Source organism: Notolepis coatsorum (genome assembly GCF_963971535.1).
Source record: "Notolepis coatsorum genome assembly, chromosome: 2".
Lineage (NCBI taxonomy): Eukaryota > Metazoa > Chordata > Actinopteri > Aulopiformes > Paralepididae > Notolepis > Notolepis coatsorum.
In genome coordinates, this window is record NC_140166.1 from 24350983 (window position 1) to 24375934 (window position 24952).

General features: G+C 43.8%; 1 protein-coding gene across 1 annotated transcript in view; it reads left to right on the forward strand.

Moving 5' to 3' along the window:
* Positions 1 to 24952, forward strand: part of pdzd2 (PDZ domain containing 2) — a 183704-nt gene that overhangs the window by 36106 nt on the left and 122646 nt on the right. The window contains exon 3 of the mRNA XM_084308088.1: positions 22554 to 23061. Coding sequence (XP_084164214.1) covers positions 22554 to 23061 — 508 coding nt within the window. The remainder of the gene's footprint in view (positions 1 to 22553; positions 23062 to 24952) is intronic.

A 24952-nucleotide genomic window follows, 5' to 3' on the forward strand; every position in this document is an offset into this window, starting at 1 on the left:
TACAAGCGAGTGCTAGAAAATAAGGTAAAAATAGATAAATATATATATACAAGGCACAGTGAGTTACATTGCACGTTCTGATCAGTATTTACATATGAATGGAGGTGACAGTGGGTCACAGCAGCAGTTAAAAAGTGCCATTGTTTTCATATCACTGTAAGCCCTACAGCTAGTGGGCGTTTGTGCTGTGTGGTGAAATGAGTCTGGTCAATTATAAGTCCCATCGTTGTGGGCATACAGTGTTAACTTGGCTCCATCGTCACGTCAGAAGATGCAACAATATTTTATATCGTTGCGCTTAGGGCTGGGCGATATGACGATATTATATAAATATCGGGTACAGTTCATTAACGATACACTTTTTCAACGTATCGTGGATATCGTGATGTTTTGCCCAAGAGGATTGTGTCGCGTCAATCTGTCCACACGTTACTCGTTCATATCTCAGCCTGTGCTGAGATATGCCCATTCCGCGGTCTGTTAATAAAGTTTTCAATCAGACAGATGTATGGAAAGGCTTTTATTATAACATTCGTTGTAGTAAAATCATTATGCCTCATTTAGTCATCCTGTGTGAAGCACTGGTCTCCTACTCGACGGCCGCGGGGAGCTAACGTTAGTAGCTTTGTTGACAGTGTTCACTTCAGCACACAGGACATTCAGGAAGTCATAACGCTTGCCGATTGGTGCTAAGAACAGCAGGGCGGGTGCAAGCGGTGTGACGTCATTGGCAGACTCGACTGTCAATCAAAATGATTATGTTTCCGTCAGAATGAATGAATGAAAACTGTATTAAAAGGTTGCAGAATGGGTACAATACAGTACAGGAGGATGAAGACCAGAAAAAGACTTTCGGCTTTTTTACATAAGGGTCCTCCATTTTCAATTCATCAAAACATTTAGAGACATACATATATACAGTAGTTTCATAAAAATGCTAAAATGCTATTTATTGATTGATTGATTTAAAACTTTAACATATTGCAGAATGGGTACAGTACAGCTCAATACATACAATTGTTAAGGGGATGCAGACCAGAGAAAGACTTTAGTCTTGTTTACATCAGGGTCCCCCATTTTCAATTCATCATATTTCATATCTAAATCATATAATATCTCATATGCAATATATAATCTAATAATCTAAATCTAATATAAAAATGCTAAATGCATGGGTATTTTATTTTGTCTTTAATGTTAGCTTGCAAACTCAAATACTGTCTTGGTAAGCCTCATAATGAATTGTTTGGGGTAAAAAAGAAAAACATCGTGATGTGTATCGTGTATCGCCGAAAGGTCAGAAAATATCGTGATATCATATTTAGGCCATATCGCCCAGCCCCAGTTGCGCTGCACATTGGGTTTGTTTTGGAAGCGAGCAAGTCGGCATCATCATTTTCACAACCTCTGTCTCCACCTGGACTCTACTGTACTGTGAACATGAGTTTCAGTCAGTCTGTACTGTGAACATGAGTTTCAGTCAGTCTGTACTGTACTGTGGACATGAGTCAGTTCTCAGTCAAGTGTTGCTACTAATGATTACTAGTAAATCATATCTTCACATGAAGATCTCCGATGTTTCCAAACCACTGTTATTAGATATTACAGTGGTTAAAGAGTTAACTCTTAATTTATTTAGTTTCCTAGAGAGACGTTCATAGTACCTCCAGAGGGTGGGAATCACCACAGGCCCCACAATACGATATTATCACCATACTAGAGTCGCCATATTGTAATAACACAATATTGTGATATAATGCGATTTATTACCTTCTTTCAACTGCAAAAAGATGTCCCCAACCGAAAACTCATTAACTTAAAAAATCTAATAAAAAATAAATACATTGTCTGCCTTCATTCTGTTCACCTCACTCCAATAATTTTATTGCAGCAACATGGGATTTTCAAGCAAAATAAATTGTGATATATTGCTGTATGAATTCTTCCCACCCCTACTGTTAAGTTACGCTTTAAAGCTACAACGCCACGCCCCCCCCCCCCCCCCCCCTCCCCAGTAATTTGCGCAACTTGATAGACCCTCCAACAACACTGACACCTCATACCCGCCCTTGTTTCTCTTAGCTCTGCTTCTTCTCGACTCTCGGCGGCGTTACCCTCATTTCATTGGTTGTCCAGGTGAAGTCTTCTATTGCCAGCAGCGCCGGCATTCAAGCTTTAAGCTCTGAGAAGCGTTGCTTCACCACCAAGCTCCAACATGTCCCCTCTGTGTTTAAATCTGCACCGGAGCGGGTAGTGAAATCTTCCTAAGCCTCACATTTGGCCAGGCGAGACTTGTAGACTTCTAGAATCCTCTCAGGAATGAGTTAGAATGCTCATTACCCGTTTCAGCAACGCTAATTAAGAATGATCAGTGTAATCCGTGTTCAACAATTCCCTTAAAACCTGGGGTATTTTCTAGGTGGAGTCGGGGGTGAATTTGAGTTCAGAGATCCTGCTTCACGCCTGGTCCTGCTCTGCTTCCAGTATCAGTTACATAATCTTTAAATGACTCTTGATGAGATCAGAATCAGGAGCTCTTTATTTACCTACAACAGTGGAATGTACATGGACATGTGATAGTATCTATCAACCCTCCCTAGACCTAAATTGGGATGGGAGAAAAATACAGAAAAAAGGAGGAGAAAAAAAACTAGATAAAAAAATAAACAGTGGAATGTACATGAACTTACATTATCCTCTGTGACAACGATGCAACGATAAAGAAACAGCACGTCAAGTCCCAAGAGACCATAGTACCATGACAACCATAGTACCACGACCATCATGGTACCATGACAACCATAGTACCACGACAACCATGGTACCATTTACATTTAGTCATTTAGCTGACGCTTTTACCCAAAGCGACTTACACGTTTTGTACGACAAGTCAGTAGGAAGGGTACAACTCTATTGCTGAGTGACAATGTTCATCAAAGTTTTCAGACTTTGCGCTACAGTGTTCAGATTCAGATTCAGAGTTTTATTTGCCACATGGAAGCAATACAATCATACAGTTTTCATTTAAAATCATAAATAACGTTCTACCATGGGAAAAAGCAGCAGGAAGAAGAAGAATTCTTATAGTTACCTGCCCCCTATTCCTAAACTAAACAAGTATTACTTGATGGTCGGCGTACAACCTAATTTACACAAAATAATAATTCATATACAAAGAAACAAACAATCCACAGATAAAAAAAAAAATTATAATAATAATAATAATAATAAACAAGATGTTGTGTGTATGTTGGGTGTATGTTAGTATATTAGGAAGAGTGCATGGCAGTAAGAATGACAACCATAGTACCACGACAACCATAGTACCATGACAACCATAGTACTAAGACAACCATAGTACCACGACAACCATAGTACCATGACAACCATAGTACTAAGACAACCATAGTACGAAGACAACCATAGTACCACAACAACCATAGTACCATGACGACCATAGTACCAAGACAACCATAGTACCAAGACAACCATAGTACCACGACAACCATAGTACCAAGACAACCATAGTACCACGACAACCATAGTACCATGACAACCATAGTACCATGACAACCATAGTACCATGACAACCATAGTACCAAGACAACCATAGTACTAAGACAACCATAGTACCACGACAACCATAGTACCACGACAACCATAGTACCATGACAACCATAGTACCAAGACGGCACAAACAAATAATACACACTTAGGACAGTAGAGTATACGCATTATGTACATCAAACAATAGACAGTAGACTATATTTATCACTCTCCTTACATTTAGTACTTTCTTGCCTATGGCACATAACCAAAGCAGAATCCTCTGTTTTTCAAGGACTTCTCATAAAAATGAAGAGGCCAATGTTTGATTGTGTGAGAATATGGTGCAATACTTCAATACTTCATAATACTTGACAAATGGAGAGAAAAGAGCCAGGCGGTGGATCAGGATTTTCTCCTGGAGGATTCCATTTGGAAGTGGCTGAAAAGAGCAAAGCACCTACTTGACCCCCAGGTCTGTATAACGTTTAAGTGCTAACTTCACTCTGTCTGGCTGCACAGAAAGAGAGTCGACATGTTGGATCAGCTGTGTGTGACAAGGGGGCTCGTCAGTGTGTCTCTGTACTCAGGGCCACACACTCAGCCCCAGCGGTCTCTGTACTCAGGGCCACGCACTCAGCCCCAGCTGTCTCTGTACTCAGGGCCACGCACTCAGCCCCAGCTGTCTCTGTACTCAGGGCCACACACTCAGCCCCAGCTGTCTCTGTACTCAGGGCCACGCACTCAGCCCCAGCGGTCTCTGTACTCAGGGCCACGCACTCAGCCCCAGCTGTCTCTGTACTCAGGGTCACACACTCAGCCCCAGCTCTGTCTGTACTCAGGGTCACACACTCAGCTCCAGCTCTGTCTGTACTCAGGGCCACACACTCAGCCCCAGCTCTGTCTGTACTCAGGGCCACACACTCAGCCCCAGCTGTCTCTGTACTCAGGGCCACACACTCAGCCCCAGCTGTCTCTGTACTCAGGGCCACACACTCAGCCCCAGCTCTGTCTGTACTCAGGGCCACACACTCAGCCCCAGCTCTGTCTGTACTCAGGGCCATGCACAGATTTTGTCGACTAATCGTAGTTGATTTATTATTTGATTGACAATTCTGACAAAGTTGTGTTTCCACAATCATAACACATGTGATCATACATCATGCAATCATGAAGGAAGATCTCTTTAAGTATCATGCTCACCAGGGATGTATTTATCAGAACTGAGGCCAAACTTCTTTATCAAAATTGCTGTATGAATTCTTCCCACCCGTACTGTTAAGTTACTCTCCCCCCCCCCCCCCCCACCAGTAATTTGCGCAACTTGATAGACCCTCCAACAATACTGACACCTCATCCGGCCCTTGTTTCTCTTAGCTCAGCTCGGCTTCTTTATCAAAACATTTTCAAACTTCTAAGAGTTAGGAGTACTGACCTAGGATCAGACCGCTCATGTCACATGGCGTATACACCTACACTATGACTGGTCTCAGATCAGCACTCCTACGTCTGCTTTGAGATGCTTGAAATACAGGTCCCGTTGTGGTGCTTGGGGATTGGGTAGGGTCGCTTTTCAGGAAATAACTCAACCGGCATGAAAAAACAACATAAAAACCCAACTAATGGACTCAAAGTGGGGCAGCGTTAGATGTGGGAACATGTGGGAGGAGCTGAGAAAGTGGGAGGAGCTTCCTGACAGATGAAACCTCTCTCCCCTTCTGGCAGTCACCAGGGGATGGCTGCTCCCTTCTCACTGAGGAATCTCACAGGCAAACGTTCCTTGGCTCTCAGTTTCCTGTGCTTTGAAGCACCCATATAACTCTGTATGGTGTACATGTACAATAATACTGTATATATATTTACCGTATATATGTACCTGAATATATTCATATAGGCTCGGTTATACATACTGTAGGAACTCTGAACTCTGTTGACTATACTAAATTTATACCTATATCTACTGCCTTCACTGTCTACAACTGCCTTAGGGCTTGTGTCCACAGCGGATGTTTTTTTCCAGACGGACCGATTTGAAAAGCAAAAAAAAAAAAGCTCAGAGCGTTTTCCTGAGTCTCGCGACTGCCACGGCTCCGCCACTTCCTCGATGTTGATTGGTCGGTCGAAAAAAGTTACCTTGATGAGCACGCTCCTCTCCTAAAGTTGAACTAGTTTGAACTAGTTTCAACTTTAGGCGCTGGGAGCGCTCCGCCCAAAAACGCTGCCGCCGAGAGCGCTAAAACGCGAGGCGCGGCGCTGGGAATAGGAGCGCGCCTGTCGCGTCTGTAGCATAGAAATGAATGACAAAGGAGCTGACAACTCATAAAACGTCCGCTGTGGACACAAGCCCATACACTGTAATCATAACTATCTAACTAACTTTTACTTTTTAAATCAACATTTTACAATTTTACACTTATTATTACTGTACATTCTATTCTACTGTATATTACTGTATAGCTTTGGCTGTATATTTTAGAATGTATATACATATCTCAGAATGTATATCCCTGACTGTATTTTATTCTTATTCGTGATTTCAGATTTTTTACTACATAAATGTTTACTGTGAGCGATCTGTGGTGCTGAATTTCCCTCGGGATCAATAAAGTACTTCTATTCTATTCTATTCTACCTCAAACTATAGTCTACCCATACAACACTGTATGATAGCCATGTGCCATAATATTGTATATTCCGTATATTTTTATATTATAGAAATCATATCAAATGTATATATTTATATATACCGTATACATATTTATCCACACATGTCTGAATATACCTGCATCCTCTTTACATACATGTATACTATATCTATATCTATACATATCCCTTACCTACCAGTATGAATTACTACCATAGTGTCTTCATACCTGTATCACTGTACATAATAATACTGTAACACTGTACATACATCTGATTAGTGATTAGCATTATTACTCAGTAGTGCTCATTTATATATATTCCAGTTTAATCACATAGTACATTACAGTAGTACATGGTATATTGTTAATGCACTTTACTGTTACATTTGCACTCTGGTTGGATGCCAACCTCTTTTCATTGTACTGTACTTGTGCTGTATAATGACAATACATTTGAATCTAATGTAATGTAATCTAATCTAAACTGATCTAATCTAAACTAAATGGTAAATTCAGAATGTCAGACCCTCGTTTCCTGCTCACCAGTGGTGTCGTAGAGTCTCCTGATTGGAAGAAGTGGGAACAGGATACCAGAAAATGTATTTTCTTTTTAACCGTTTAACAAAAATATACCACTTACAGCACCTTTAACACGCTATCAAGTCAAGTCAAGAGTTTTATTTGTCACGGCATACAAGTATACAGTGAAATGCGGGGGGTCTTGCCCGCAACGATTGTGCATAATACAATAATAAGAATCCAATAGGATGAGAATGCGAATCCAATAGGATGAGAATGCGAATGCTATTGTTATGCTGTGACAAGTGCCTGAAGTAAAATATGAGGGCTAGTGTCATAGTAGCCATTTAAGACTATGTTTTGAAGACTAGATCTTTTGAAAGTAAACACAGAAAATCAACAACAGAACTGATAGCTACTTGGACCTTCTGTGTGTTTTTCCCCAACAATCCATTCCTGGAAAGGTCTAATTTTCATTCGTTGTTCAGAGTAGCTTGTGTGGGCAGAGTACACTGCAACCTCAAGGCCCTGGCTAGCGAGCTGTAAACGTGATAAAGCCAGTTTGGTGCGTTTCTCTTATCCGCGCCCGTGCCTATTAGTGGAAGGAAAGTGAAAGCAGACAGACGGACCCTTTAGCTTCTACAGCTGCAGAACACCTCACCAGGCTGCTGTCCTGGACGACCAGCAAAGTAGAGGAAGACTTTTCGGGTCGATAGTTGGTTGTTACAAATGTATTCGATTGATAACAGGATATTGGCTTCAGAAGATCAAACCGGAAACTCTGGTTTTCATCAGGGTCTAGAGGGTTCTGAACTGTTCTGGTGCATCTGGTTCTCATCAGGGTCTAGATGGTTCTGAACTGTTCTGGTGCATCTGGTTCTCATCAGGGTCTAGAGGGTTCTGAACTGTTCTGTTGTATCTGTGGTTTTCATCAGGGTCTAGATGGTTCTGAACTGTTCTGGTGTATCTGTGGTTTTCATCAGGGTCTAGATGGTTCTGAACTGTTCTGGTGTATCTGTGGTTTTCATCAGGGTCTAGAGGGTTCTGAACTGTTCTGGTGTATCTGTGGTTTTCATCAGGGTCTAGAGGGTTCTGAACTGTTCTGGTGTATCTGTGGTTTTCATCAGGGTCTAGATGGTTCTGAACTGTTCTGGTGTATCTGTGGTTTTCATCAGGATCTAGATGGTTCTGAACTGTTCTGGTGTATCTGTGGTTTTCATCAGGATCTAGATGGTTCTGAACTGTTCTGGTGCATCTGTGGTTTTCATCAGGGTCTAGAGGGTTCTGAACTGTTCTGGTGTATATCTGGTTCTCATCAGGGTCTAGATGGTTCTGAACTGTTCTGGTGTATATCTGGTTCTCATCAGGGTCTAGATGGTTCTGAACTGTTCTGGTGTATATCTGGTTCTCATCAGGATCTAGAGGGTTCTGAACTGTTCTGTTGTATCTGTGGTTTTCATCAGGGTCTAGATGGTTCTGAACTGTTCTGGTGTATATCTGGTTCTCATCAGGGTCTAGATGGTTCTGAACTGTTCTGGTGTATCTGTGGTTTTCATCAGGGTTTAGAGGGTTCTGAACTGTTCTGGTGTATCTGTGGTTTTCATCAGGGTTTAGAGGGTTCTGAACTGTTCTGTTGTATCTGTGGTTTTCATCAGGGTTTAGAGGGTTCTGAACTGTTCTGGTGTATCTGTGGTTTTCATCAGGGTCTAGAGGGTTCTGAACTGTTCTGGTGTATCTGTGGTTTTCATCAGGATCTAGATGGTTCTGAACTGTTCTGGTGCATCTGTGGTTTTCATCAGGGTTTAGAGGGTTCTGAACTGTTCTGGTGTATCTGTGGTTTTCATCAGGGTCTAGATGGTTCTGAACTGTTCTGGTGTATCTGTGGTTTTCATCAGGGTTTAGAGGGTTCTGAACTGTTCTGGTGTATCTGTGGTTTTCATCAGGGTCTAGATGGTTCTGAACTGTTCTGGTGTATCTGTGGTTTTCATCACTGGTATGAGACGTAATCGTGGCATGGCTGGATGTACCGAACCGTGACGTCCGTACCGTGAAGTCGCGGGACGAATACACGTACCGTTACACCCCCCACAAATATTAGTGGAGTTAAAATTCCCCATTTTGCTGGGGATCCCCTGGAACCCTCTTAACGACCCCTGGGGGTCCTCAGACCCCGCTTGAGAACGAGCCGATGGTCTCGGGAGGTGAGCTCTTCGTTTATGTAGCAATGTCCTGCAAACGTAGCCAACGTTAGCTCACTCCAACAATACAGAACGTCTGCTTGCAACATCTCAGTGCAGTCGTGTTTGTCCTCGTGAAAACAGATGGACCAAAACAAAACATCTGCTTTGGCGCGGCGTCAACGTCGAGTCAAAACAAAGGGTGAGCGGGAGATTCATCTGCAGATTCTCTCAGAGCCATCTAGACCCTGATGAAAACCAGATATACACCAGAACAGTTCAGAACCATCTAGACAATACATCAGGCTATAGGCCCCTAATGACCCCAGTTGACAACCCAACAGCCCAATGACAACACATGGCTAACCACAACATAAGAAGAGAGGGAAAGCAGTAGAAGAGAGGGAAAGCAGGAGAATAAGAGAGGGAAAGCAGGAGAAGAAGAGTGAGAAAGCAGTAGAAGAAAAGAGGCAAAGCAGTAGAAGAGAGGGAAAGCAGGAGAATAAGAGAGGGAAAGCAGGAGAAGAAGAGTGAGAAAGCAGTAGAAGAAAAGAGGCAAAGCAGTAGAAGAGAGAGAAAGCAGTAGAAGAAGAGAGGGGAAGCAGGAGAAGAAGACGAGAGGGAAAGGAGGAGAAGAAGAGAGAAAGGAGGAGAAGAAGGAGAGAGGGAAATGAGGAGAAAAAGAGAGGGAAAGGAGGAGAAGAGAGAGAAAGAAGGAGAAGAAGACGAGAGGGAAAGGAGAAGAAGAGAGAGAAAGGGGGATAATAAGGAGAGAGGGAAAGGAGGAGAAGAAGAGAGAGAAAGGAGGAAAAGAAGAAGAGAGGGAAAGGAGGAGAAAAAGAGAGAGAAAGGAGGAGAAGAAGGCTCAATCTCATTCCACTCACTCCACCCTTGCTCTATCCACTTTGCCTCCATTTGCACATTTGCGTGGATGTTTCTCCATTACTGAAGGGCATCCCAACCTGGTTAGCAGGGAGGGTTCTCCATTACTGAAGGGCATCCCAACCTGGTTAGCAGGGAGGGTTCTCCATTACTGAAGGGCATCCCAACCTGGTTAGCAGGCAGGGTTCTCCATTACTGAAGGGCATCCCAACCTGGTTAGCAGGCAGGGTTCTCCATTACTGAAGGGCATCCCAACCTGGTTAGCAGGCAGGGTTCTCCATTACTGAAGGGTTAGCAGGGAGGGTTCTCCATTACTGAAGGGTTATACCACTAGGTGAAACTAGGGTTGCACGCTTTACAAATGTATGCTCAATAGCTTTACTTTACTTTACACTGGCTTACTAACAGTCTTAACACAGAAGGTCATTCATTTAACGTTGAATATCAAGCTTGTATTGCCACATTTAGATGATGAATAAAACGTTGAAGCTTGTAAAGGCATGATGACAAGCCGACAGAACAAATGAACAACCGCACAGTCTGCACTGGGCTGTTTCTCCCCTCCTCCCCTCCCCTTTACTACAGGTGTCCCTGAAACAAAACCATGAATGAATGATATGTTGTAACACAGCATAGTAATTACAATAGGCTGAAAATGTTCATCGTTTTCTTGTTTGCCTAGTTATGTTATGTTAACCAATGTAAAGACAGACAGACACACACACACACACACACACACACACACACACACACACACACACACACACACACACACACACACACACACACACACACACATATACACACACACACACACACACACACACACACACACACACACACACACACACACACACACACACACCGTGCTACTTTCCCCTCACAGCTGATCCGAGATGGATCTTCTCCAGTCGAGCTGCGGTGTTTAAATCCAAAATATTGATACGTCCTCTGCCATTGTTTTCTTTATCCACTTTTCTCCTCTTTTTCAATTTTTCTCCCATCCCAATTACCCGCTGTGCCAATTCTCCCCTCCCCAGTCTTGAACGTTGCTCGCATATGCCCCCCACTGGCCGGTTGTAGGGAGGATAGAAGCCTTGCATCACGTGTCCCCTCCAATACACGAGGAGGCAGCCTGTCGCATCTTTTCACCTGCCAGCGCGGACTCTCATTGGCGAGGTGTAACATGTGGGAGGCTCACACTACCCCCGCCATTTCCTGTCTCTGCTGTGCAGGCGTCCCCAACCGACCTGTAGGAGTCACTGTCCACAACGTCCAGATTACCACCCGCCATCGACTTCCACCCGCTAACTCTGTCAATTGAGTTAGTATGACGACTGGCCCAAGCCGGAGCCAACGCCGACAGCTGGAGTCGTACCCGGTGTCTCTTGCGTTGGTGACGAGCGCAATGTCCGCTGCGCCACCCAGCCGCCTATCCTCTGCCATTGTTGTGTAACATGGCATCTCTTCTCTAGAGTCTTCTTTCTCTGCTTCACGTGAAGTTAAATCTACTCTAGAAGTGAAACTGAAACTTAAAAAGCGTACACCGGTGGGGGGTGGGGGCAGTGGGCAATTAATTTACTCAAGTGGATTCCTGAACACAGAATGACACCGTTATCACTGACTGACTCCCGCGGCAAGCCTAGGTGGAACTAAGTATAACTTAATAAAAAATTATTATATTTAAAAATAATAATTATAATAATTATTATAAATATATAATAATCATTATAAATATGTTTTTCTTTTCCTGTTGTACCGAACTCGTGACCCCAAAACCGAGGTACTAGTGATAATGGTGATAGTGCTTATTGTGATAGTGCTAATGGTGATAGTGATAATAGTGATAGTGATATAGGTAATAATGTTGATAGTGATACTATTGACAATGGTAATAGTGATAATTGTGATAGTGATATAGGTAATAGTGGTGATAGTGATACTAGTGATAATGGTGATAGTGATATTGGTAATGATGGTGATATTGATACTAGTGATAGTGATAGTGGTGATAGTGATGTTGGTAATAATGGTGATAGTGATACTAGTGATAATGATATTGGTAATGATGGTGATAGTATACCTTCAGAGGGTCTCTCCATCGAGGACTCAACAACACAGGCAACATTATGGCTGAGCTAGTCTGACAAAAGTAGCCTACTCCTCAATATAAACATGAATCTACATGCCTTGATGATGTCATTCTTCATATAGCCTGTCAATTGTTTTTAAAGGAACACGCCAACATGTTGGGAAATGAGCTCATTGTCTTCTTATATATGTGTGTGTGTTTGGCTAAAGTGGATAGAAAACACAGTACTGTGCAAAAGTCTTAGGCACCCAAGCGTTTTTATATAAATAGTCTTAGATGTAAAACATTTTTTTATTAGTGTGTCAGTAGACTACTCTTAGTACATTTTCATTTAATTATTTTTTAAAGCATCTTCATGGTTTAATAATGGAAACATATGTTGCAGGGACTTATTATAATCATCATATTGGCGTGACTGTATGCATCAAAGGGTTAAATCAAGCATTTTTAAGTGCTTTAGAGGAAATGTCAAAATATCGCCATATATATCGTGTATCGTAATATGGCCAAAAGATATTGCGATATAATTTAGAGGTCGTATCGCCCAGCCCTAATTTAAATGTGTGAATGCATGCGCATACACAGCTATTGTGCTTGCTATCATTCATTTGGACAATGAAGATTCACAATATAAAAAGAGCCCGCCAGCCCTAGTTAGTACCCTTGTCATGGGAGGAACTACTAGGAGGAGGCCTCCGACCCATTTGGGGTTCTTGAACCATAGTTTTGATAAACACGGTGACACATGTTACCTCTTTGGTGGTAAGCTTAAAAACTGTCGTCCCATTTCAGTTTCAGTTTGCTGTTTCATGTCAAGAACGTGACATAACTGACCCATTTCTGCCACTTGTGTTTACTGCCTCTCCTCTCCTTCTGAGAGAACACGCCTCCTGGCTGCTCACTCTCTCTACAAATACATGCTCCTGGCGTCCCTTTGAATCTGTGACTGTAGAAGAGATAATCTTTACAGTATATGTTTGTACCCGGTGTAGGCTAGCTGAGTACCTGAGAGCTACCCAGTACAACCACAGTCTGACACTGTTGACCACTAGGAGCTGCCCAGTACAACCACAGTTTGACACTGTTGACCACTAGAGCTGCCCAGTACAACCACAGTCTGACACTGTTGACCACTAGGAGCTGCCCAGTACAACCACAGTCTGACACTGTTGACCACTAGGAGCTGCCCAGTACAACCACAGTCTGACACTCTTGACCACTAGGAGCTGCCCAGTACAACCACAGTCTGACACTGTTGACCACTAGGAGCTGCCCAGTACAACCACAGTCTGACACTGTTGACCACTAGGAGCTGCCCAGTACAACCACAGTCTGACACTGTTGACCACTAGGAGCTGCCCAGTACAACCACAGTCTGACACTGTTGACCACTAGGAGTACATATGACTAAAGTATATATAAATTAGTACTACTGAGTAATATTGCAATTAGATGTTGACAGTAGACAGTGATACAGGTATAAAAAACACTATTGTAGTAAGTAATACTGGCCAGCGGTATAACTACAGATATGGGGATACACATATAGATATCATATATTCAGGTATGTAAAAAGGATTATATGCAGGTATATTCAGATACATATATACGGTAAATAAAGATTTCTATAATATATAAATATATATTATATATATACGGTATATACAGCATTATTGTACTGCTATCATACAGAGTTATATGAGTAGACTATAGTATGAGGTAGGTAGTTATGTTTACAGTGTAGGGCAGTTGTAGACAGTGAAGGCAGTAGGTAGGTATACATTGACTATGGGCAACAGAGTTCAGAGTTTGTATGGTATGGGTAACAGAGCCTAGGGTATAGGCAATGGGGTTCAGAGTATCTATGAGTTCCAAAGTTCATCCTCTCCAAACTTTTGTGTTAATCAAAATGGACGCAAATCTGGCAGACAATTTAAAACTGACATAGACGGACACAGCGGATCAGTGTGACCGCGGGCGCTGACCAGCTCTAAAATAATGGCACTGCTATTCTCTCCCTTTAACAGAGATACGACACTGGTCTCCAGAACACTGTGTCCATGTAAACACAGTCAACGATGTTCCCAATTAAAGTTGTTTTCATTGAGGGCTGGCCTTCCTTTGATTACCATCTCTCTCTTTCTTGCTCTCTCTCTCGCTGTCTCTGTCTCTCTCGCCCTCATTTTCTCTCTCATTCTCGCTCTCCCTCTCTTGTTCTCACCCTCCCTCTCTCTCTTGCCCTCTCTCTATCTCTCTCTCTCCTTCTCTCTCTCCCTCTCCCTTATTCTCTCTCTCTATCTCTCTCTCTCTCTCTCTCTCTCTCTCTCTCTCTCTCTCTCTCTCTCTCTCTCTCTCTCTCTCTCTCTATTTCTCTCTCTCTCTCTCTCTCTCTCTCTCTCTCCATCCTCAAACCTCAAAGCTTCCAAATGTGTCTCGACCACACGAGACAGGAGCCTGAGCTGATGTGAGATAACAGCTGTTACATCTGGCGTAGTTATAAAGAAAAGGTAATCTGTCTCAGGAACGCACAGCTCTGAGCCGCTGTGCTGTTTAAAGCCCCACTACGTGCTTTTGTGATCATATCAATGTGGATGTTTATTCACATACATGCTTGAATAGTTGTAGATGGAAAATACGATATGTGGAACTTTCTTTTGCAACTTGGAATATAAATCTGTTTTTATTCTGATGTTTCTGGTGCTCCTAATTACCACAGTATATACTGTATAGTGTCAGTCCTTCTAGTGCTCCTAGTTACCACAGTATATACTGTATAGTGGTGTATAGTGTCAGTCCTTCTAGTGCTCCTAGTTACCACAGTATATAGTATTGTATAGTGTCGGTCCTCGCATCAAGAGCTCAGTCAGTAAACCAGAGAATGAAAACATGTCTCCATTCTTCTTCTTTTCTTTGTGTGTTGGGCAACCCATTTGTTTATGTTTGGCTCACTGATTGAACCTTTACAAGGTGGTTGCTTTCCCGGAGGGATGTGGAGATTAACTCTTTAATCGCCAAGGACGACTTTAGACGTCATTCCTCGCCATGCGTAATCTGCCAATGACGTCGTACAGCGTCTTTGAGATCAATATTTCAAAAATCTGTCATGGCAATCATATTTCACCCACGGAGACTTGAGATCTCCTGTAGATCTCCTCTCAACTCTCCAACGGTTCAAGACCGCCATCTGGTGGCCGATCGGCGAATCGCCAAACCGGAAATGAGCGGCCGGAAGTGGTGCTCACCCATATTTCGTCCGGCCACTCGCTATCGCTCCCGGGACTCCAGCTTGATACACTGGATATCGATCCGTTGCCAATAACTCGATAAACAACATGATTTGGACGTATATAGTATTATACAACCTGGAACTGGACCTACTAGATCGACATCCCATAATAGCGAACTTTCTGCTCCACGCTGATCGCCCAATGCTACGAGGAAGCTGCGGTGAGTTTCAGCGTGTTTGATTATTATTATACATACAAACTGCTCTGATCAACATATCACCCATACTACATAAATGATTTAACGTCGGCCACGGACTTATAAACCCCCCCCCCCCCCTCCGGTCACCAGCAGATGATGAGGCATGACGTTTAGGACCTTGTACAATTGAAATTTTTCTATCTGACGTCAATCGGTATCAAACTACATTTGATGATCTAATATATGTATTTATGGCTATAACTCACGTTCTGCAGAATGCTGCAGAAAACGATAAAAACATATTTATACTTTAGACGTATTTTAGTATGAATATTTGAATGAAAAAGTAGAACGTTGCTACATCCTAAACGATAGATACTTGACGTTGAATGGGCCATAGTAATGTCAATTTAGCAATACAATTTAAAAAGTTATAGCCCTGCAAAGAAGGGGAACATCTCCATAGACAAATAGAGCTGGCAGAGGATGGTATAAGGATGGATATAAGCGTGGCAGAGAAAGGGTTAAGCAGGAGTTTCTCTATAACCCCCCCCCCCCTTTAGATAACCACTTGCTGAGGAGGAGGTTCAGGCTTTTGTCAGACAGACTAAGAAGAAAAGCTACTGTGAGAGATTGCGTAACAAACTCACAAACAAACCAGCGCAGGAGAGGCCGACGCCAGACACAGGGAGACGGAAGAAGAATAATTCACACAAGTCAAATGAAACGTGTTTCTTGACTCTTAAATACACACACGGCTTCCTACACACACCAGCGTTTCTCCGGAGAGGTCAGAGTGCTGGTTCCGTACGCAGCGTAGCACCACCGGAGCAGTTTGGGCTTGTGTGCCTTGCTCATGGGACACTTATGGAATACACCCTTCTGTTGGTGTTGGCGGATTGAACTAGCAACCTTTTAGGTTCCTAGTCAGCCTCTATTGGTGCGTGGAGACAACAGAAACTACTGTAGTGTAGCGGTGCCAATATACTGTACGACCACATTACATAACGAACAAAACTACCTTTTGATACATTTCTTGATACCTTCCAAGGTATGTTAGCAGGCTGTGTCTAGATCAGTGGTCGGTTCTCAAATTCAAGGATGCCCAAATCGATATGTGACGGGTCATGGACCCCCATTTGAAAAGATCGTGTCCCGGTGATCTGCGTCTGAGGAGATATTTAGTTGAGAATTCCATAACTGTCTGTAGTTGCCTCTCATCTGTCCAGTTCAGCACCACGGACAGCACCGAGCCACAGTCATCTGTCCAGTTAGTTCAGCACCACGGACAGCACAGAGCTACAGTCATCTGTCCAGTTCAGCACCACGGACAGCACAGATCCACAGTCATCTGTCCAGTTCAGCACAACGGACAGCACCGAGCCACAGTCATCTGTCCAGTTCAGCACCACAGACAGCACAGATCCACAGTCATCTGTCCAGTTCAGCACAACGGACAGCACCGAGCCACAGTCATCTGTCCAGTTCAGCACCACAGACAGCACCGAGCCACAGTCATCTGTCCAGTTCAGCACCACGGACAGCACCGAGCCACAGTCATCTGTCCAGTTCAGCACCACGGACAGCACAGATCCACAGTCATCTGTCCAGTTCAGCACAACGGACAGCACCGAGCCACAGTCATCTGTCCAGTTCAGCACCACAGACAGCACAGAGCCACAGTCATCTGTCCAGTTCAGCACCATGGACAGCACCGAGCCACAGCTTCATCTGAAACACAGATGAAACGGAGAGAGAGAATCATCTCTCCGCTGGAACACTGCAGACGGGGATCAAGCAGGCTACCATGGCTAGTTTGGCCCACTCAGAAATTCTTTTCACCGGACATTGTGACCGGAGAGATTTAAATGTATACATGTATAAATATATATACACGTATAACGGAAATACTACAACCAACCAATAGAGCGAGCTTTAGAGCTGCTGGTCGCAGCTAATAAGTAAATATTAAAGGATTTATGAAGTATTTGAGAACATTAATTGAAAATCTTATTTTGATACTGCGTCACACATCCCTCATCACCGTGCCGTCCAGTATGATGGACATCAGTTGTAATTATCAAACATCTTTATCATACCCAGGAGATATCGTTGTGCCTGTGGCACGCAATAGTTGACACGCTCCCACGCTTTGAAATTGTCAAAAATAACACTTACCTGAACGTGGTGGTGTGGAGGGGGGGGGGGGTACTCCCGTTGAAGACGCATGATTGACAGGCAATGTCCCTGTTATTAGGAGCTCAGCTGTTCTTTAATTATGCAATGACATCATCACACAGACATGCAGAGGCTACCCACCGAACCACTAGAATGTGAATAATAGGATTCCCGCCGTGAGAACGTCATAGAACATAATTCTACTTTGAAGGCATCGTGTGAGACAGGCTTTCTTTAAAGGGATATTTCGGTCAGTCTTACTTGCATCTCCACGTCCTGTGAGCTAGTGAATCAGCCGCCGCTGGAGTGGTCGACAGCGGACACTGAGACACATTCCTCGTATGAGACTTACTTGGCAATAAATATCATTGTGATTCAGATTGTGACAACGGGGACTAACAGTGGTCACTAACTCCAACCCACACATCAGACCTAAAACTACCACTAAAACAAAAGCAGTTGCACCGTGGAGATAAGTTACAACGTAACTAAGATTTCAAACCTTTATTTATTCTCGAAAAGACAATTGAGGTCACCCTCATTTTCAATGTCGTCGAGACTTTACAGACATTTCAATGCAGGGCGGCTGGGTGGCGCAGTGGACATTGCGCTCGTCACCAACGCAAGAGACACCGGGTTCGACTCCGGCTGTCGGCGTTGCCTCCGGCTTGGGCCGGCCGTCATACTAACTCAATTGGCAGAGTTAGCGGGTGGGAAGTCGATGGGTGGTAATCTGCACGTTGTGGACAGCGACTCCTACAGGCCGGTTGGGGGACGCCTGCACAGCAGAGACAGGAAATGGCGGGGGTAGTGTGAGCCTCCCACACGTTACACCTCGCCAATGAGAGTCCGCGCTGGCAGGTGAAAAGATGTGACAGGCTGCCTCCTCATGTATCGGAGGGGACACGTGATGCAAGGCTTCTATCCTCCCTACAACCGGCCAGTGGGGGGCATATGCGAGCAACGTTCAAGACTGGGAGAATTGGAGACTTGGAGAATTGGCACAGTGGAATTGGGATGGGAGAAAAATAGAAAAAGTGGATAAAAAAAGACATTTCAATGCATACATTTTTACAATATTATAATAATAAATATTAATAACTATCTATGTACAGTAGCACTTTTCACACATGGAACACAGTCCAGAGTGCCCCACAGCAATTAGTATAAAATTAACATAGGCATAAAATCAGCACACAATTGACAGAATAAAAAACAATGCATAAATTGCAGACATAATAATAGGTATAAAAGACAATAAAAGTTGTGCAACGTAAACGTGCAGACATAAAGCACTAAACGGTACAACTGCCTTTCTGTCTGCCACACAATCATTCCCTCTTTAATTACATGCCATTTTGCAACACAGTAATCCAGTAGATTTGATTCATTGTTGTGAAAATTCAATGTTGATTCATTGTTATGAAAATTCAACATTGATCTAGCTTCCTACACCGTGCCACCAAGTGGCTCATGCCAGCGAGCTAATGTGCGCAGTAGCCATGACGATGGAGCTAATGTGCGCAGTAGCTATGACGATTGAGCTAATGTATGTAATGCAAGACTGTTTGCAGCGTGGGGGATTTGCACATTTTAGTTTCTATTTTTTAGGTAAAATGTTTTAGTTTATATTTTTAGTTTATATTTTACATTTCTTTCTGAGGATACTTCTGAAGGTCAGAAGATATTTCCCAGTGTCTCCTTCAAAAGTGCATATTATCTTTGTGTCGGATCTCTTTTGCGTGTCAGATTGTTTTGGCCCCTCTCTCCATTGTCTATTTCTATTTGGGGCTGTAAGCAGAATGCTTTGTGGGGGCAGGTTGCATCAGCGCTGTCAAAGCCACTAGTCAGGGCAATGAGAACGGCTGCTGGGGGCCTTTGTCCACACGCTAAGCCTCGTAAACTGTAACAAACAACATGACTACACGAGGGTCTCTGAGAGCTGCAGGGAATGGCTCTCACAACCAGCCATCACTCTTCAGAGGGACAGCTTGTCTCACAACCAGCCATCACTCTTCAGAGAGACACAGCTTGTCTCACAACCAGCCATCACTCTTCAGAGGGACAGCTTGTCTCACAACCAGCCCTCACTCTTCAGAGAGACACAGCTTGTCTCACAACCAGCCCTCACTCTTCAGAGGGACACAGCTTGTCTCACAACCAGCCATCACTCTTCAGAGGGACACAGCTTGTCTCACAACCAGCCCTCACTCTTCAGAGGGACACAGCTTGTCTCTCACAACCAGCCCTCACTCTTCAGAGGGACACAGCTTGTCTCACACAACCAGCCCTCACTCTTCAGAGAGACACAGCTTGTCTCACAACCAGCCCTCACTCTTCAGAGGGACACAGCTTGTCTCACAACCAGCCCTCACTCTTCAGAGAGACACAGCTTGTCTCTCACAACCAGCCCTCACTCTTCAGAGGGACACAGCTTGTCTTTGGAACCATTAGACGTATTACGCACTATTCATACCTTGTCCTGAGCAGAGTTCAAGGTATGTTTTCTTGTGAAAAGTTCACGTCTGAATCATGTGCTCTCTGCTTTTATGGCTCATTTGACTTAGTTTATGATGAGGTGTAGCCTGACCTATTGTGGAAAGTTATAATATTCAACCTTTATGACTTTTAATTTACTTTGATGTCACAAGTTCTGGTGCAAAGGGTCTTGTGATCTATTGATTTTAATGACCGTTCAACTGTATTAGAGAACATCTTTATTTCTTCAGCCTATCTTTATTATATACTGTATACAAACTTTTGGAATCTATGGAACCCGCTGTGTGATTTGATATGCTTTTATGCTTATCTTTTGTATGTACACTCGACGTTACTGTAAATCAAGGAAAACACGGTCGCCTTTTGAGTTTAAATAAAGGTTTGAAATTAAATTACACCATGATCAAAGACTTCCTGCAGGCTGTGACCTTTTCTGCAAGGAATAGTGGTGTCCATGCCAGGGATGGATGGAGTTACAAGTCGGCAAGAGTACTTTTTGCCATCTCTTACCTCACTGCATGGTATGCACTGTAGACGCTTAGTCTGCTGTTAAACACGTAGAGATTACAGCTCTTTGTTTTTCTGCAAACACAGTCTTCTCTGCTCCGGGTAATAAAGCAGTAGTAGTCGTTGCCGTAAATGAGTTTGAACTTTGCAAGTTACAACGATGATTAACCAGAAATGAGGTTGGGTTGTTAAAAAAAGGCAGACCTCATTGAGGTTAACTTTAAAGAGAGAGACGTGTGTGCAGATTCCTTTCAGAGTTAAAGGCCCGCTCCGTGATCCACCCCACCGATAATAAAAAAGAAAAGAAAAAGGAAAAAAATATATGGCGACATATTTTAGTTGATTGACTTTACAGCTCTCGATACAAAGACAAGACGACAGGAGAGTTTAAAAAACTATTTACTGTTAAAGGTTTCTTTACGTTGCGGGGCGGCTACGTGGCGTAGTGGGCAAGGCGCTCGCCACGAATGACGGAGACGCTGGGCTTGCCTGTTCGAGCCCAGTGCTCCACATTGCTTTCAGTTTAGCTGGCCGTCCATACTAATACACATTGGCCATATTAGGGGGTGGGAAACTCATGGGTAGGGATCGGGCGTTGTGGACAGTGACTCCTACAGGTCGGTTGGTGCGCCTGCGCAGTAGAATCAGGAAGTGTCGGGGGCAGCGTGAGTCTCCCACGCGTTACTCCTTGCCACTGAGAGATCAAGCTGCGCAGGTGAAAAGATGCGACTGCTGTTACCTCAAGTACCGGAGGGGACTTGTGCTATGTATGACTTAGTCCACATTGCAGCCGGCTTGTGGGAGGCAAGAAACAGCGTTCGTGACAGGGGAGGGTTGAATTGGATGATACGAAATTGGGATGGGAGAAAATATAGAAAAATGGGAGAAAAAGTGGATAAAAAAAATAAAGTTTCTTTATGTTGGTAATATTTGTAAAAACTGACATAAAACCGACATAAAACATTTACAAAGTGGTTAACTTTTAATCCTGCAACTGCCATTTACTGGTCCTCTAGTGGTGATTCTATTGGTGTTTGTTTGTGTGACATGGACAAAGTACAGCTGGGGCGAGATTGTTCACGCATTTTAAAATAAATGTGATCAAATAAAACTTGATAAAGCTGTCATACCTGAGCATCTTGTACTTTTTCAGAATTATACAGTGGTGCCATTTCATTCGTTTTGTATCCATTATTTTCAGTGCTGGTTTGTATAGTGAAGTGAGTGACAGTTTGCTGTGAAGCCTGGCTCCATACAGTAACACAACAGGATGCATCTTGAAAATATCATGGCATGCATGAACATGTTACCAAAGACATTTCAAAATAACACGCCGTGGCTCCCTCCTCCCTCTCAACACCAGCTTAAACTACTTGGGGGTGGGGGGGGGGGGGGGGGGGGGGGGGGGCAGAGCACTGTGCTGTGAAGGAAGGGTGCTCTGCATTTACAAGACGAGACATTATTTAAATTGAAACTGGATTAATCATCCAATCCTTAAGTATTTTTTTTTTTAACTTGTTTTCATTCTACGCCTGTCTGTATTTTTCCAGCCCACTAATTACCAGAGAGTTTCACCTGCCTAACACACCACACTGAGTCTGGGCAGGCTGAGTCTGAGCAATGGGCACGCTTTCATAACATCCTGCATGGCTGCGAATACTCAAAAAAAGAATGGCCCAATCTGGAATTAGTTTGGCCCCTTATAACTTGAGAGTTATATTCACACGCATTCTAACATTTTGACTTAGAAGAGTTTGACTGAGAACTTCCATACATACCCCATACATAATATTATAATAAAAATATGGGTCGGTTTTATGTCAGTTTTTACAAATATTACCAACGTAAAGAAACCCATTTTCTTTTGGGAAAAGGGATACATTTTTGGAACGCCCTACCAACTGAAATAAAAACAATCTGAAAACATTGAATGAAAAGGTGAAACCCTTTTCCACGTACAGGACACACAGTGCTGTATATTCTCTGAAGTTAAGTACCACGGCTTCACCGTGTGTTCTGTGTTTTCCCCGCCGTATGTTGGATAACCTTGAAACTAACCGAAGTGCCTCTCTGTCTCTGCAGTTATCTGGCGGATCAGTGCTGGAATGGCGGCTGCATCTACCTAATCATGCTGCGGAGGATAAAGCGGAAGGCCCCTCTCCCACCGTGTAACGGCACGGCCGGCGGCGGCCATGTTGGAGGAGAGAACCGCGCCGGCGGCGTCCCATCGGAGCCGCCCGACAGCCCGACGCACAACGGCAAGCGGACGCGCAAGTTCGGCGTCATCTCGCGGTCGTCCTCCAACCGGGACAGCAAGGACGGCGGAGACTCTGAACTTGAGAACGGTTACCATGGCTACGACTCCTTCGTCCCCATGGACACCGAGGCCACGCCTCCCGAGGACGCTACCCGCGGCCTCTCCTCGGACGCGCCCCCCGCGGAGGGGAGGCAGGGGTGCGAGACTTTACCCCGTGTGAAGAGCGTTCCCCAGCACCTGCAGAACGGAGGGACGGCCACCTTGCCGTCGAGGTCTCATAGCCGGCTGTCGGAATGCAAGATGGAGTCCGTCAGCAGTGAGCCGTCGAGCCAGGTGAGACACGGCAGAACCAATCAGAGATGAGGATATACTGTAGAAAAGGAACTCTTGGAACAAGCTATTTGTGCCTCAGGTGCATCAAGATAAGATAAGATATTCCTTTATTGATCCCCTTGGGGAAATGTGGGCGTCATAGCAACATAGGGGAGGGGAGGTGCAGTTATGGGCAGGGTAATATTAGAAAGACATAAATATAGGCAATACAAATGTGAGACAAATAAACAGGGTAAACAATATAATTAACCCTGAATATAAAAACGAGAAAAATAAACAGTGTAAACAAAGGTGCAAATGGCGGTCTGTGTGCCCTATCGGTTATATTATACATTACAATAAATATAGGCAATAAAGAATTTGAGTCTGAATATATACTATGAGTAAAAGTGAACCGTATACACAGAAGGTGCAGGTGAGGGTCTGTGCCCTAACTGGCATGATGTACATCATACGTTGAGGTCCGTGCAGCTTCAGGTGGTTAAGAGTCCGACACGTTGGTGACGGCGTCCTCTCTGTTTAACATCAGTTCCTGTCTCGCCGTGTGTCGTGTCAAAGGATGTCAGTGTCTTCTCTTGCCGGCTGGGAAAACGCTGGATGTACCAGTTTGTTAAGATTAGATTAGATAAGATAAGATATTCCTTTATTGATAGGAAATTCAGGGATCATAGCAGCATGGGGGAGGGTACTGTAGGTACATGGTAATAGTAGAAGACATGATACAGGTCATAAAATAATAGTACAGTGGAGAAGTGAAAAAATATAAATAAAATAAAAATAGGCAGTATAAACAATATAACAATATAATTAACTTTTGAGTATGTGCATAATGGGCAAGTAGGCAGTGTAAATAAGTCAAGGTGCAGATGGTCTGTATGCCCTCTGTTATATTAGCCTTACAATAAATATAGTTACAATATATATATATATATATATATATATATATATATATATATATATATATATATATATATATATATATAATAATCTAATATCTAATCTAAATATATGCTATGATTGAGTAAGTATACAATGTGGCACACTGTCCAGTGACACCTTCAGTGTGTTGAGTTTGCCTGGCGAGCTGTAGCCGTCTTCCACACAGCTAGGGTCATGGTTAGGGTGTGAGGTTCACACTAGAGGCTTAGTAACTAGTACTACTAGTTGGTTTGAAACTAAATCAACTACTAAAATTGGTCGCACCATGGTTATTTAGGAGATGACTAGTGTGGACATGAAGTCATTAACTAAGAGAGTCATGGATGTATGCCGGAGGAATCATTTGCTGGTCATAGTTGGTTGTTACAAATTTATTAGGATAAAACACAGGAGATTGGCTTCAGAAGACCAGACCGGAAGTCCTGGCCTGGGACCCCGGAAGTGGCTCCCAGAATAATGTTGTACGTTGATATTTATACCTGACCAAAGGGGCCTGATGCTGGAGAAAGGTGAAGGAGGGAGGAGGGTGAGACATGGGGGCAGGGGTCAAAGGGAGAGGCTGGAGAAAGGTGAAGGAGGGAGGAGGGTGAGACATGGGGGCAGGGGTCAAAGGGAGAGGCTGGAGAAAGGTGAAGGAGGGAGGAGGGTGAGACATGGGGGCAGGGGTCAAAGGGAGAGGCTGGAGAAAGGTGAAGGAGGGAGGAGGGTGAGACATGGGGGCAGGGGTCAAAGGGAGAGGCTGGAGAAAGGTGAAGGAGGGAGGAGGGTGAGACATGGGGGCAGGGGTCAAAGGGAGAGGCTGGAGAAAGGTGAAGGAGGGAGGAGGGTGAGACATGGGGGTGGGGGTCAAAGGGAGAGGCTGGAGAAAGGTGAAGGAGGGAGGAGGGTGAGACATGGGGGCAGGGGTCAAAGGGAGAGGCTGGAGAAAGGTGAAGGAGGGAGGAGGGTGAGA